The 14,756-nt window shown below is 44.7% G+C and overlaps 2 protein-coding genes across 31 annotated transcripts in view; both read left to right on the top strand.

Annotated features, from left to right (window-relative positions):
* Positions 1 to 14,756, top strand: part of LOC130537601 (LIM domain only protein 7-like) — a 39,215-nt gene that overhangs the window by 18,500 nt on the left and 5,959 nt on the right. For 21 of the 30 annotated variants that reach the window (XM_057054700.1, XM_057054645.1, XM_057054551.1 and 18 more), the window contains 16 exons: positions 528 to 558; positions 1,173 to 1,286; positions 2,257 to 2,479; positions 3,160 to 3,406; positions 3,626 to 3,940; positions 8,121 to 8,232; positions 8,941 to 9,086; positions 9,350 to 10,013; positions 10,433 to 10,684; positions 10,959 to 11,073; positions 11,633 to 11,794; positions 12,616 to 12,800; positions 12,893 to 12,956; positions 13,254 to 13,310; positions 14,329 to 14,354; positions 14,631 to 14,738. In XM_057054700.1, coding sequence (XP_056910680.1) covers positions 528 to 558; positions 1,173 to 1,286; positions 2,257 to 2,479; positions 3,160 to 3,406; positions 3,626 to 3,940; positions 8,121 to 8,232; positions 8,941 to 9,086; positions 9,350 to 10,013; positions 10,433 to 10,684; positions 10,959 to 11,073; positions 11,633 to 11,794; positions 12,616 to 12,800; positions 12,893 to 12,956; positions 13,254 to 13,310; positions 14,329 to 14,354; positions 14,631 to 14,738 — 2,821 coding nt within the window. Of the gene's footprint in view, positions 1 to 527; positions 559 to 1,172; positions 1,287 to 2,256; positions 2,480 to 3,159; positions 3,407 to 3,625; positions 3,941 to 7,357; positions 7,388 to 8,120; positions 8,233 to 8,940; positions 9,087 to 9,349; positions 10,014 to 10,432; positions 10,685 to 10,958; positions 11,074 to 11,632; positions 11,795 to 12,615; positions 12,801 to 12,892; positions 12,957 to 13,253; positions 13,311 to 14,328; positions 14,355 to 14,630; positions 14,739 to 14,756 lie in introns of all 30 variants that reach the window. The other 9 variants (XM_057054634.1, XM_057054630.1, XM_057054740.1 and 6 more) reach the window with 6 other exon arrangements.
* LOC130537755 (LIM domain only protein 7-like) lies at positions 3,947 to 6,650 on the top strand. Its single transcript, XM_057054772.1, has 3 exons — positions 3,947 to 4,653; positions 4,864 to 5,001; positions 5,351 to 6,650. Exons 1-3 carry the CDS (start codon positions 4,316 to 4,318, stop codon positions 6,162 to 6,164), a joined length of 1,290 nt encoding a protein of 429 aa, XP_056910752.1. The 5' UTR covers positions 3,947 to 4,315; the 3' UTR covers positions 6,165 to 6,650.

The raw sequence follows: 14,756 nt of genomic DNA, 5'->3' as shown, positions 1-14,756 counted from the left end.
CCATACCTGTTTATCACTGGGCATTCTAAACAGGTGCTACAGTTTCTCAGGATGGCAGGCTTACAGTAAACATATAACTTATCTTTTAGGTTGATACTGACAGCTTTGTTTCACCATAACAAGCATGAGGCACCATTTTTGAAAAATAGTGAATTGTTGTTTGGGAGCTGAAAAAGGGGCTTTGCAACAACAGTAGGTCCTTGTTTGCTGTTCTGTTGTTAATTTAACAGTTATTAGTTCCATCTCCTTTCTATTGCCTCCTTAAATTGTTTTTCCAGCTACCTAATTTTGTAACTACAAGCATCTTTTGTTGCTTGCAATGATTTTTTTTCTCCCTGAAATGTGTTTGTTTTTTTGCTCAGCCTTTGTGTTGCGTGCGGCTGAGTAAAAGGCTGGCAGCAGTCTGGATTGTACTCTCACTTTCCAGCTCTTTCACTGCCAACACAGGAACCTGACAAGCAGACCTTCTGTTCTTTTATCATCAGTTTCTCTCCTCACACTTCTGTTTTCTGCTCTTTCTTTCACAGGGACCAAGAGACCAATAGGAGGCTAAAAAATGTGAGTTTTCTGTCTTTGGTCTGATAACGTGAATGATCTGCCTGTCGTGCTTATGTGATGTGACTAAAAAACACTCTTAATGAAGTCAATTAAGTTAGATACTAATGTGTACTGTAGGTGGGCAGGTCTTGATAACTGAGATGAAAGTCATCTAAATTGATCAAAGTGTTGATGTTGTTGGTTGGAAACAATGAAAACCCACGAGTACGTTAAGTTTAAACATCTTAGATTAGAATATCAGGAAATGTGGGTTAGTCCCTTTCACGGCAGCTTTGTCTCTGTGTCTTTGCTGGCGCTGCCTGTTTATTCTCATATAAAATCAGCCAGTGCTTCATGGAGACTGTAATTAATTGTTTGCTGTGGTGCAGCACGTGCATCTGTTAATGCACACACAGAGTATTCTAGATGCACCAGGACAAAGGAGCGTGCCATCTGTTGATATCACCTGGTGTCAGAGCAGGATTCAGCTGTTAAAGCAATCACCTGCTCTGGCGTCAAATAGAACAAAAGCCGTTTTGGTTAATGTTGTAATCCATTCTATCTGGTAATAATGATTTATTCTGATAGCTGCTGATGTTTTGTGTAATCAGCTTCTTTTATTTTCTTCTCTCCAGGTGCTGATCACTATTTACTGGCTGGGGAGACGAGCTCAGTGTGACCAATCATATGATGGACCTTACCTAAATTTTAAGGCCTTTGAGGGATTATTGGGCACAGCGCTGTACAAGGTAATACACTTTAAGTGGGTAATTATCTCTTTGGGTACTGTGAGCTCTCTTATCTGTGCTGCACTGAAACAAGTGAGTTATTTACACATGCAAACCTGAAATACCATAAATGAAATCTTCTTTTACAGCCACTGCATGTGTATGTTCGTATCCTCTATGGAATTTAGACTATTCGCACAAGACTTTTAAAGTCTTTGGGGATTCAAATCGCTGAGCGGTGAAACTATGTTAAGATATAAATGATCTAATCCTACGACTGGGCAGTTTTGAATGTGCTCACAGCACAGCACACAGTTTACATGGGGAATTTCTCCTTCCTTCCTTGATGGAGGATGTTTTCTGCATATCTCCAGGGCTCCGTGTTGACCTTGGCACTTTCCTCTCGCACAGATTTATGCACCGTGGTGGTGTGTTCAGGACCTCTGTAATTCAAGAGGCTACCAGGATTTTCAGTAATAGTAGTTGGTTGCAGCGCTGCGTTGTGTGTTTAGTTATGATAATCCATGTGCGGCTGCCCATGGTTGTGGTGGGTTTCATTTGGGGACTTTTCTCGTCTGGCGGTAGTTAGTGGATTGTGGATTCTGAAAAAGGGGTGGCAAGTATTTGCTTGTCTCCAGCCATGCTGGTTAAAATGGCTTATGGGTTCACGTGCAATCCCATTGTTTCTGTGCCGTAAACATAGTCATCAGGGTACACGGGACAAGTCGGTGTTTGTTTTGACGACTGCAGAGAATAGAAGACCCTGGCATCCTTCCAGATCAATTGCAATGTGCATTGGTTCTTATAGACAGTGTAGTGTGTGTTTACAGTATGTGACAAGAGATTTCAACCCCTCCTGTAAACACACACAAACACACTCGCCCATGAGCACGCCCACACTCACAGGTGTAAGCATGGGCTTGAATGTGGAAATGTGAATGTTGTATGTGACACCCTAAAGTCAGTGTGTGTGTTTGTCTCTGCACAAAAGGCTCTGCATGAATCACCCAGTCTGAGAGACAGCAGCATCAGAGACAGCGGATTTGGAGATAGCTGGTACTCCGAGCGAGAGGAGCCGCCCCATTTCAGAGGAGCGCAAGCAGGAGGAGGAGGAAGTGTGCACAAGAGAGACAATTCCCTGGACAGTTTAAACTCTTTGAGCTCTCAAGCCCACAGCATCTCATCTGACACCACAATTAAAGGCAGCAGCGAGGGTAGGCCATGTCATTAACATCCACTCAGTCAAAAACAGCATGATTATGCCACTTACAATGTAGGAGAGTGTGGTATTTTAATCCTGGTATTTCCTTCTTGTGTACCTTAATCTGTCTAGAATCAACAGAAAGCTCTTCTGAGAGAACTAGCAAATACCTGTTGCCATCTAGTGGTACGACTTTGACAGTAAATGGTACATGATGAATGTCATGAATGTCACCTTAAAAACAGGTGATATTCTATCAGCCTGAAGTTGGTCGGGTCGTTTACTGTAGTCGTATTTTTGCAGAGCGGGATGTCCTGGATTTATAGAAGAAGACAGTGAGCCGCTCCTCAGTCCCCCTCAACTTCAGTGTTTTTAGAAATTTTGTAGGAGGATCAGAAATGTTTTTAGTGCCTATGGTTTTTCTTAAAAGATCCAATTGCTGTGGTTTCTGTAGTTTGGGTCATTATCAGCTCAGATCATTTACATCTTTTCAATCACTGTGGAAGTTTGAGGTTTTTGAATTGCATTTTTTTGATTCTTAAGTTTGGAGAATGATTGCACATAACTTTTCTCAATTACTAATTATGTTCTTGTGTGTATTTTTTCATAAGTGTGTGGTGTAGTAGAGGGAATGATTGTGAATGTAATTATGGCTTCTGTCCTCACTTCGAGTGTGTTCCACTCTCCCTCCAGGTTGCTGCAGTGACACCGAGGCAGACTCTGTCTTTAAGATGACTGACAACACGCAGAATATCAGTTACCGCCGGTCGGTGTCCATCACCCCCAAGGCCACCGCACCCTTTAACCAGTTCCTCCCATCTAAAGATAAATCCTCAGGCTACGTCCCTGCACCACTGAGGAAGAAACGGGCTGAACGCAACGAAGACATTCGCCACAGCTGGGCCAGCGCGTCCACTGAAGATGACCGCATCCTCACCAGGTACTGTTAGAACACGCACAATGGGAAATAGTCGAAGATGTCGTTTGTTGTGTCTTTACATGAAACACGAAACAAAATGGTCAGCAGAGTTATAGGTCCCAAAGGTTTTAGATTGCTCAAAGCTCATTGACTTATCTTAATGTGGTTGTTGTGTGTGACATTGTTGTGGGTGTGTATCGGGGCTGTCTTTTACTTTGCTTTGTTGTGGAACAACCACAGCAGTGAAGCAGGGCTCTCCTCCAAGTCCTGCAGTAGCACTCAACCCTCCCAGAGTGTCACACCCCCAGTTCATCAACACTGGACTATGGAGGATGAGAGTGGCAGCGACTCGGACGCAGATCGGCCAGACCCTGACCTTGTCCTGGATGACCTGGCCAGCAGGCGCTTCCGCAGCCCCTCCCCAACTACCCCCACCAACTTTGCAGTACCTGCCAGTCCGGGGGGCATGGGAAGTGCACCGGGAGTTAAAGGTGGCCCCTGGGCTAAGGTCACTATGACTCCCAGTGCTCCTCTTCAGAATGTGACCTCCCACAGGTCAGAGAACATGAAGCAAGTGTGTGATGTGCCTGCCTGATGAGAGCAAAGCAGACTGTTCTTCTCACCCTCAGTTTCCCAGAGCTTTCGGTTTTAGAATGCTGACTAACAGGTCTTTCAGTTTGTTGGTTTCTTGTTCAGCTGCAGCATGTCTTCGTTAGCCGCTCGCGAGTTTTATGAGCTTGGAGGAGTGGTTTTATTTGACAGGGTCATTAAGCGAATCAACTCGCAACTCATTCCCATTTGGTGTTGGGCTTACGTTGGTTTGCTAATTCTTGCATTGTGGTTGTTGTGGCTGTTGTGCTTGATTCATATGCTCCCCTTTTGCGTGGTTGCCATGCTGTACTACTGCGGAATTTATTTTTATTTTTTGACATGTTTGACTTGCTGTCTCTCTTGAGCAGCAGTGGGGAAACACAGCCCCCCAAGTGTGGCTCCGTGAAGGTGGACCACCTCAAAAATGTGTGTACCGACAGCCTTTTCAAGGAGGTGTACAATGATTCTGAGGATGAAGACGATGAGGTGGGCTACGCTGACCCCATCCAGGACGATCTGTATGCACGCAAGATGGGCATCAAATCTCAGCCTTTTGGCAATGAATGTCACAACCAGTTCTTACCAAAGTTATGGACTCCTGAAGAAGATTTTCACATACAGAAGATCAAAACAGGTTCTCAGAGGAGACCCTGGTACAAGAAGATACAAGGTTTCAGGTCTGTTGATTGATGTGCAGCCCACAAAATGCCTCAAATCAAATTATAGGTTAAAAAACTCCTAAATGATCACTGCATGCCAATGTAACCTTGATTGCTTCTGTCAATAATTACTTTTTCTCTATGGATTCCTCCTACTTACGCTTTCTCTACCACTGCCTTTTGCTTTCTTTCCCTTTTTTCCCTCCACTTTGGTGTCCTCGGCTGTAGAGATAAGATGTTTGGCTCTTCAGATGATTCAGACTCTGACATCAGTTCTTGGCTCTCCTCTGTCCCCTCTCCTGCTGGCACCTCTCCCTCTCGCACACACGACGCCGCGGCTCACACCACCCTCGTTGTGGGGAAAAGGTCCATACAGCTGCACGACTGTGAGAGTGACGGAATGCTTTAGGGCATCTGGAGTTTACTGGATACTCATGTCGGGGCTGAATTTCTAATGTTCCTAACATACTTCCTAAGCTTTTGATCTGCACCGATCTTTTGCATCACAGCACTATGCAGCATTTATTTACACTGTTCGCACCTTCAGGATGATTTTTTTTTTCATGAGAATTAAAATCCCCATTTGACTAGTTTTAATCAAATGCCGTATGTGTGAATGCTTTAAAATCCCTTCACTTTCTTGCTTATTGATCCAGTTCCTGTGCATGAACTCATCACTTCTCTGTCATTTTCTCTCCTTTTGCCTACCCTGCAGTCCTCATATCCAAGCACACTGTCCCCCACAACTCCCCGAGATACAGCCCCCTCTCTTACAGACCCCCCCTCTTGTGTTTGCCCCTATGGATCCCACCTCTGGTCCCAAACTGGTGAAATGTCAAAGGTGGCCTATCTTTGGGCGTAAAGACCTGCCGGAGCCCCCTGACACTTTTGATTATGAGAGCGTTGTGCCTGACTTAGAGAATGATGACATGTTCACCAGGCGAACCCTGACCTTCCAGTCCAATATGAACTTGGCCATGGCAAAAACACAACTTCCCTCCAGACGTCGTCTCTGCACATCAGACCCGCAGCTTAACATCATCACTCAGAAACACAAGCACGGGATCCCTCAAGTTGGAGATTTCCCTGATATCGAAATGGATGATGTGGTTTATCGAAAGGAAAAAACACAGCAGGCTCAGCAGCAGCGACCACTCTCAGGAGCCCCTGACAACTATGCCCCTATGCCCATCCCAGAACCATGGGCCCTACCTCCTGACCTCAAGGCCAGGCTATTGTGTCCCCCGTGCCCTCTGACCCAGGAGGAAGCAGCAAGTAACCAGGATCAAGTTGAGAAAGACACATACCTGCCGACAGACGACATGCTCATCAGGAAACTTGGAAATTGCCCTGAGGATTGCAAGAGCTCGCTGACAGGCCCGCCAGCCAATCCTTTAACACCCTCAGTAACGCTTTCCTGCTGTGAAGCCGATCTGCAGAGATGGCAGGCGATCAGGGAAGCCAGTCAACTGAGATATAAGAAGAGGCTTATGGTGGAGAGACTGGCTGCTCTGAAGATGCAAATCTAGTTTGCTCCGTTGCCCGTTACATATATATTTTTTGGCCATCCCTTTTAGTGCCGCTTTGGGTTTGACTGAAAATGTGGCAGATTTGTTTTATGTCTGATCGAGAGGTGGTCTGTTAATCCAGCCAATAAATTTGAATATATTCAATAAATAAATGAAAGGGTAGGGGTCTCCAGCAGCTGCTGCGTCAATGAAGTTGAGCATTTTTTTCTTTGTTAAGTGTTTGATATGTGAGATTTTAAAGGATAATGCATATTTCTGAGGAAGAAATGATTGGGCCTTGAACATATGATCTTGCTAATTGTTTTGTGCATGATGGCATTGCGACTGATTCCAAACACATTATAGAAATGATGGGTGGATGGCCAAAGTGTACATTTTGTGGAGTGTGATTTTTAAAACTACATTGCTGACAGTGTTTCCAGAACAGAGTGGTGGAACATATGAATGTGAATGAAACTTAATAAAGATGAGAAGAAAATGACCTTATGATGGTGTGCGTTGAAGTAGCCGTTTGTTGCCCTCACCTACAGTCACACCTGCAGTATCATGAAGCTGACCCGTGTACAACGCTGTTCTCCTCAGCAGAGGAAACTTCGATGTGACATGGAAAATGCAAAGTGCAGCAGGGCGTGCTTGTGGAGCGGTTCATGCTTGAGTAATATCCAGATTTACTCGCCTGAACGCACTGACAAGCAATTCATTTTCTTCTTGTCTCCGACATGAAAGCCTATAGAAATTCCCCACAGTTTTGACAGAAGGCATGACTCCCTAGCAACCTAAATACTGCTTATACTGTAGTGTTTGCACATGAACAAACATACCCAGACACACACAAAGCAGCCTTTTAACATGAGTCAAGGCCATATGGATTTACTTCACGTCCATATGTAAAACGGCGTTTCCAGTGACATCATGTTGGCACGTCAAGAAAGGGCATCATTGTTTAGTCAAAGATTCATGCCTGCACACCTTCCTGGCCACATGTTGGGGAAAATAAAGGTGATACTGTGTCTACTGGCTAAACCATAGGGTTTTTTTTAACTGTGTGGAAAATGAAAAGCAACCATACATTCGCTGAACCTACAACTAAAGCCCACCTGAGTACAAGCTGATCTCAGTTATGAGCAGTCTGGGCTGACCAGGTTCTTGGAGGAATCTAACTTAGTTGTCTGTGCTTCTCTGTGGCTTCCCAGACCGTGGCAAATGCAAGAGAGTATCGATGGGTGAGTTGATACAGGCTCCCAGGAATGTTGCACGTTAGCATTTGTTCTGGTCCGTTACTGTCGGCCCTCGCTGCTCCTGTGCTTTTGTGTTGCTGCGCTCACCCTTAAGCTGCTATTACTGACAAACTACACTAGGTATTGTATGGCATTTGGCCAGCTTTAGGGTTGCAGAGGTTGGAGGAGGGCAGGTTCCATTGTCACACTCCTCTGTTGACAGAGCAGCAAAACAAAATACCTTTAATAGCAAAATGCTGGGTCATCTACCAAACCTGTAGAGCCCCAGTGAGAACTATGACAGAGTGCTCATGTCGCTGCACTGAGAGCAGTTTATGAAACAGGTGTAACTCTTTGCAGGCAAGTGAGAATAAAGAGTTTGGGTTTTTTTCTGAGGGCATTTGCTTCTGCATGATGAGAAGAGCTGCGATGCCTTTTGCTAACTCACTCTGCTGTCATCACTCCATAGGTTAATGTTGCTGAACCGTGTGCTGTGTCTGCAAACTAACGCTTTCTTACAGGTTAAAGGTCTCTTTTTTCCCCAGCATCATCGTTGCATGCTTGGATGATGTAAGGCAGGAATTTGTTTTGGCTTCTGTGCATGTAACACAGAGTGGATTTTTTTTTTGTTACTATTATTTTATTTGACAATGCTAACAAACTAAAATATCTCTTCCATGAGGTATTTGGGGAAACTTTATGTGTATTTTTTTAATTTCTTTTTGTTTTTTTAACACAGGAGTAAATCAACGAATGATATTCAGCTACCGGTAGATGCCGGCGCTCGACGTTATGAACTGCTGCAGAAGTTTCGGGACCAGATAAAGGAGAGTGAGAGTCAATGGCAAGACGTGAGTACCGGTATATGATTATAATAGGGAAATAATGAAAAAGAGTTGCTCACTCTGACGCAGCTGAGTGCGCAGCTTTTTCTTCCTAATTGAGAGACGAGCCCCTGCACTGATCGGGAGAGAAAGTGGTTTGTTGGTGTGGTGTGTGATAACAGTGTGTGGAAGGAGCTGCGACAGTAACTTTTGCAGTGGTGGAAGTCACACCGTTTTCAATCCCACAACACTGGGTTTGTTTCAGGAATTATATGTGTATGATTGCCTATGATGTATAACAGCTAACAGGCCTCAAACAGAAAGTATAAAGCAAAATGAAAAGGCGTAAGACCTCTCACTGGAGATATTTTTGGCAAATATTTTCAGGTATTTTTTGCCTCACTGTAAAGCACCTGAGATTAATTCATACTTGCCCTCCGTGTTTTTGGAAACATTAATGTGGACAAAATGCTAACCACATGTACATTAGCTTCTACATTAGTCTTGCTCGTGCCATGGCAAAATAATAGCTATAAAGCAGGATTTAGGTCACATAGTCCCCAATACACGGGGGAGGTGAGCCGGGAGGAGCCTAAAGCACACAAATAGAACACCTTCAAATGTAGCCTTTCTCTCCTTCACTGGACAGGTTGTCCACACACAAAACCAGTAGGATCTGAATAAATCTGTTATGAAGTTGGTGCCTAAACTGGTCTGGGCTCACTTTTGCTGCAGGACCTGAGCAAGTGGAAGAACCGGCGCAGGAGTGTTAATTCAGATATAGTGAAGAAGAAAGAAGAACGGGAGAAGATAGAGCAAATCACATCCAGCGACAATTACAGCAGAAGGTCAAAGACCTTCAGGGAGATGCAAGACGAGAGGTAAATCATTTGTTATTTTCGATGGCTCTTTTTTTATGGTGTTGTCCTCTGTGTTTACCCCTTTTATATGCTCTTATCTTGTAATAAAATAGATGTGCACAAGAATTTAGCAACATATTCAGTGCAGGAGACTTTTGATAAAGGTGTTTACTCACTGTAATCCAATCATAGCTCCTTCTCTCTCTCTTTCTCCTCCTAACATCTTCCTGGAATGAATGGTTCGACTCTCTCTAATTCAGCTTTAACCCTCCTCTGATCCACAGAGAAACTAAAGGCCGTCTCACTTCTCTGTCTTACCTGGAGGAGGACGTTTTTGACAAGTCTGTTGTCTCCCCTCAGCCTCGAAAATTTCCTGCCAGGAGTCAAACTATCGACAGTCCTTACTATTCCTATGACACCCACGATCGGTCCCTGAAACAGGACGAACCCCCCACTGCCTCCACAGCCACAGGCAGGGCTGCGTCCCCTCCCACCTCACGGGAAGTGGACATTGTGGACGGTCCTGCCGGCAGAGACCAAGTCCAGAGCACCACTACTTCCACCAGGCACAGCTCTTTCCACAGTTCCCAGTCCACTGCAGTAGCACCATTGCGGAGCAGTTTGGGCCCATCATACAGTGACACAGCCAAAACAGAGAAAACCACAACTGCTGCATCCTCCTTTAGCTCAGTGCAAAAGGTGCGCGAACCAACCCGACCATTGTTGCGCACAAAGGCTGAGGTGGAGATCCCTTCCTCTGGTGCTCAGACTAAATACCAACCACAGCCCAGCTCAATGGAATCCAACCCTCCCGCGTTGTCTCGGGTTTCTGCCTCCCTCCCCAGGAGCTACCAGAGATCGGACAGTGCACGTCTAACCTCAGTTGTAGCGCCAAGGCCTTTTGGGGCCCAGACGTCCCGCATCACCTCACTTCCCCGAGCCTTTACAGTGAGTACTAGATCATTCTGCAACTACATTATTGGAACATCGGGAGGTTCAGAGGTATCTGTAGAGGTCTCAAGAAAGCAATTCATCAAGTGTAATGTTGTGTTTTAATGTACACTGTGAGATTAGTGTAACCCAAGAGTCTGTTCATGTGAATAATGGATGAAGCTTGTGTTTTTATCATGCTAACTGAAGTACCAGGGCCACAATTTACAGCCGGTCATGCATTACTGTGACGGTAAATTTAAGAAAAGCATGAGGACTGTCAGCACATTTTATAACCATTAATACAGATGGTCATGAATTTATCAGCTAATAATCTATTTTCTGCCCATATATAAGCAGGAAACATTTTGTTAGAGCTCTTTCTGATACCATCCCTATTGTAAGGCGTATTTGTTGACCCTCTCTCAACTGGACAGGTGGATGACCCTCAGAGCCGCGTCAATGGTGATGGTTCAAAGAAGTCGGCAGCACCGAGTCGCTATCAGCAGTTCATGACCTCTGAGGACGAGGCTGACTCCAGCTCAGCCCACAGCAGTAATGAGGAGGAGGAGGAGGAGGAGGTTGAAAAAGACAGGACCACCGTGACCAGCACCAGCGTGTCCACTGTCCTTCCACCTGTCAAAGATGAAGCTCTTGTCAGCTCTGCTCCAGTCAGTGAAAGTGTCAAAGTATGGACGAATATTTTAGACACTTATTAATTTGATCAAATCATCACAGAATGCATTTTTAGCAAGAAATCAAATGTGTTTAACATATATCTTTCACAGGTTTTCTCATCTGAACATTTTTTTACTGTCAAACTACAAAAATAGCAAGAATAGCAAAAATATTCAAACTAAATAATACAGGCTCTAGTCTCCAGATGAAAGCAGGAGTAGGTACCAGATCTTGTCATCAAAAACTGTTCATCTTCACTTCCTCTCTGTGATTTGTGACGTTCAGGAAAGCCACTGTGAAATGAGGATCAGCCTGAACCAGAAGCCCAACAGCAGCAGAGACTTTGGTTTCCAGGCAGTCTGGGATTCAACTGGTGCTCGTGTCATGTCCGTCCAACCAGGTATACTCAGACATAGCCAAGGGAAACACCTTCCAATTAGGGAGCGTCTTTGAATGTGTCTAGCTTTGTTCGGCCCCTCACTTTAACATGTGCTTCTCAGCCAAAATACCAATTCATATTCACATTCCCAGTCTGTAATTCTAGTGGGAAAAACAGGTCAGATCTCATTCTCACCAAATCAGATGGGTGATTTCACAGATACAGTACAGTCTCAGCGCTGGAAACAAGCGCTCAGTCATCCAGGCACTGCTGTCAGCAGGGTTTCGAGTCCATTGCAGTCTTGATGCCAGAACTATGTAGGGCAGCATTTATATGGGTCAGATCTGCCCATTTTTCCCATTTTAACCTACTCATGTGCCTGTGTGTGGTTTATATAGCAACATACATCATATATCTAAAATAATTGTAATTACACCCAGATGCTGGATAAATATCAGGTCTATAAATTAAAAGCATGCACTGGCTTGGTGTAGATCATAGTCACCTCTTTAATAGGAGAAATGAGTGCTTGTTTTGCCTCTGACCTGCGTCTCTGCTGGGGCGTCTCCTGCGGGGACAGGCAGCCAGGCAGAAATGTGCCAGCTTCAGGCCGGGGATGAAGTGCTGACGGTGAACAGGCACCAGGTGGCAGAAATGAGCTACACAGGCTGGAAATCTCGCATGGAGGAGGCCCTGCAGGAGGGCAGCCTGGTCATGGACATACGCAGACATGGAAAAGACAGTAAGTCGTTCGAACAATATATGGGTGTGTGTGTGCGCGTGTGTGCACATGCGTGAGATCGGTCTCACACAGGTTGAATTACTTGACTGACAGCATTACTTATTCTGCTTGTCTTGCTAAACAGTTCTGACACTTTAAATTGGTTCGTAAATGATTGTGAAACCATCCGTGGATGAGCTCATGACAGCACTTAAAGGACCTTGTTTTTCTGATTGTTGACTTATCCATGATGGATTGTTGTTATTGTTTCCCCCCCGTACGTTTTTCTTACTCCCATTTTCTGCATTCTCTTTTTCCACCATTCTTTTTCTGGTAATTCTCCCCCTGTCTTCCTCTCTCATCAGCATTCCAGTGTCTGTGCTGTGTTTTCCTTGTGGAGAACTAACCCAATCCTGCTGGGGTTCATGGTCCTCTGAGTGTGCTGTTTTCACGGTGGTAGTATAACAGGCTTACTGATTCAAACTGTGTCAGTGTCACCTTACAGAAATAATAACCCGCCCAGAGTAGCTCACTAGAACTAACGCACAGAATTTGTTGAAACAGTCAATCGTGCCAGTGATCGTGAGCCTGTTAGAAACACTGTGTGGGTTTAGGAGGCTGCGTGGTTGGGGAAGGTGGGTTCTCTGTCTCCCTCTGTGCTCTGCAATAACACTAGAACAGCAACCTTATCCCCTGCTTTGTAGTGTCCTTCATAGAAAAGAGCTGTTCTTTGGTTGTTATTCATCATCAAAGGCAGTTTCACATGTACATACGGGTACAGAAAACATGGTTTCATTTGCAAACACGTCATTATTTTCTGCCCTTGCATTGTCTGCATGCAGACTGGGACAGAGCTCAGCCTTCCCTGCCATTTAAAAGCCATAAGACCATCAATCTGACCAGTACGGATCATCCGATACTTCTAGGTTCCTCAGAAAAGAGCTCTGTCAACGCCAGCCTGGATTTCACCTCGCGAGTGTCCACGGATACACAGGCGCCCAGAGAGCCCCCCACCCGCACGGTCATCGTAAGTGAGACGCAATCACTTCAAGGGAATGCAGGTGTTTGAGCGGGTTGTGCTTCTCAAATGAACACACTCCGGCCTTTGTCCCCCCGCAGGATGTGGCATCAAGTGGTGTTAATGGAGGATTCTGTGAGGAGCCGCTCAACATGAGGAACAAAGGTAAAGAGCAGAGCGCACAATCAGAAAGGCTGTGAAAATGGTCTCCAGAACTGTGTCTGGACTGTTTAAAAAAATACCACCAAAATAGAACCACAAAAGAACCACATAACAACCCTCAAGGTTAAAATTGAGGGTTGTTATGTGGTTCTTTGCAATCACTGCTCTAATGCTGTTCATATTTAGAACCTTTTCCGCTCTATAATATAAGAAAAACTGTTTCCTTTTGGAATATGTGTTTGTAATTTTTATTAGATTTTAATGTGGCTCGCTGAAATCTGTTTTCCGTCTTTCACGTAGAGTCAGAATCCATATCTCTGAAAAACTTAAAACGGCGGTCAGAGTTTTTTGAAAAAGGTAACAAAATCAAACACGTACATCAGCGTTGATCGCTTCAAGGCTGGCTGTCTCTTCATGGACGACCTCAGCGTCGTCTGGTGGCTGGCTTCTCTGCGCTTTGGTCTCCAAGAGACTTTTGGCTGCATGTTTCTTCATAATCGCAGCGTCGTGCATCAATCGCCAATGAGCTGCTATGGATAATATTCTTCCATGGTGCCGTTTTGGGGGCTTCTCCTTTGGTGTCCAAGCTTAATCCTTGTGCTGTGCCCCCTCCCTCCTTCAGGTGGCTCAGGGTCCAGTGTCAGTGCTCTGGTCTTCCTCTGTGGTAAACAGGGTCAGGCTGCTGTGATGTCCTCACCTTTAGTGTTACTCACTGCAACTCAAACATGCTGGTTTTCTCTTGATAAACCTTGACATAAACCAACCACCTGCTTGTGTTTAGTCATATTTTTATCTCCTTAAAAGAGACACTCAGCATGTGAGGCCGTGCGGTAGTGTACTGAATCTACTGTATCTGAATCAGGTTCAGATAGTAGATGGTTGAGTTTGTGTGTTTTTTCTCTGTTTGGCTTTAATCCAGCAACACTTTTGCCAAGCATGGCATTAAAAGCTTTCCTGTTGTTTATGGTGCATGTGATTCTGACCCTTTACCCTTTTCACTCTTACTGCATTGCTCTCCACATGCATGCTGCTGAAATGTGTGTGCGTTCGTGTGTGTTCTCGCGATCGGCTTATTGGTTTTCCCGTCCAGGGCTGACATTTAGAAACGTAAGCGAGTGGCTAATGTTGCATTGAGGAAATCTATCCATAAAGTCTTAATGGGTTCAAATTTGATCTTTGCAGCTCAGAGGTGCTTGAAATGATCAATTACTGATGCTTTTAAATGTCATTTTCATACCAAGTAATCTATTTGAAAATCCAATAAGCCTGTCAACATTGTGTTGCCATTTGATGCGATTGTGACATCAACATCAAGCTAAAGCTCTGCCTCTGAATGCCATAAAAATTAACTGGACCACATTTTTTTCTTTCCAAGGTGGCCCAGAGGCAGTGATGCCAGATGTGAGTAATAAGTTAGCACTTTTTTCTGTGTTGTCTTTATTTTTTTGTTTATGTAAATATAAAGTTGTAAATCAGAAAATGGACTTATCTCTCTTATTCCAGCCATTCACAATGCGTCTTGCATTAAACTAAATGTCCTTTTTAAAGGGCCTAACATTGTAACCATAGATCAGATGTGCCAACTACTTTGATGGTGTCACAAATCCCACTCTGGGACATTCCATTAAACTGGAATTTTGTGCGATTATGCGGTTTTTCCATATCCTCCATCTGCAGATACTCGTGCCTCCCATCGTTCCACCTGCCAGCCGCTGGTCCTGGGACCCAGAAGAGGAGCGAAGAAGACAAGAGAAATGGCAGAAGGAGCAGGAGCGCCTCCTACAGGTGAATAAAGGCACAGAT

Source organism: Takifugu flavidus, chromosome 1 (assembly GCF_003711565.1).
Source record: "Takifugu flavidus isolate HTHZ2018 chromosome 1, ASM371156v2, whole genome shotgun sequence".
Taxonomy (NCBI): Eukaryota; Metazoa; Chordata; class Actinopteri; order Tetraodontiformes; family Tetraodontidae; genus Takifugu; species Takifugu flavidus.
This window is presented reverse-complemented; position numbering and strand designations above follow the sequence as displayed.

Excerpts from the sequence above, each read along its gene's own strand:
- LOC130537755 (XM_057054772.1), top strand. The coding sequence starts at position 4,316 with ATGTTTGACTTGCTGTCTCTCTTGAGCAGCAGTGGGGAAACACAGCCC. Across the intron at positions 4,654-4,863 it reads AAGAAGATACAAGGTTTCAG|AGATAAGATGTTTGGCTCTT; the intron begins GTCTGTTGATTG and ends CCTCGGCTGTAG. Across the intron at positions 5,002-5,350 it reads ACCCTCGTTGTGGGGAAAAG|TCCTCATATCCAAGCACACT; the intron begins GTCCATACAGCT and ends CCTACCCTGCAG.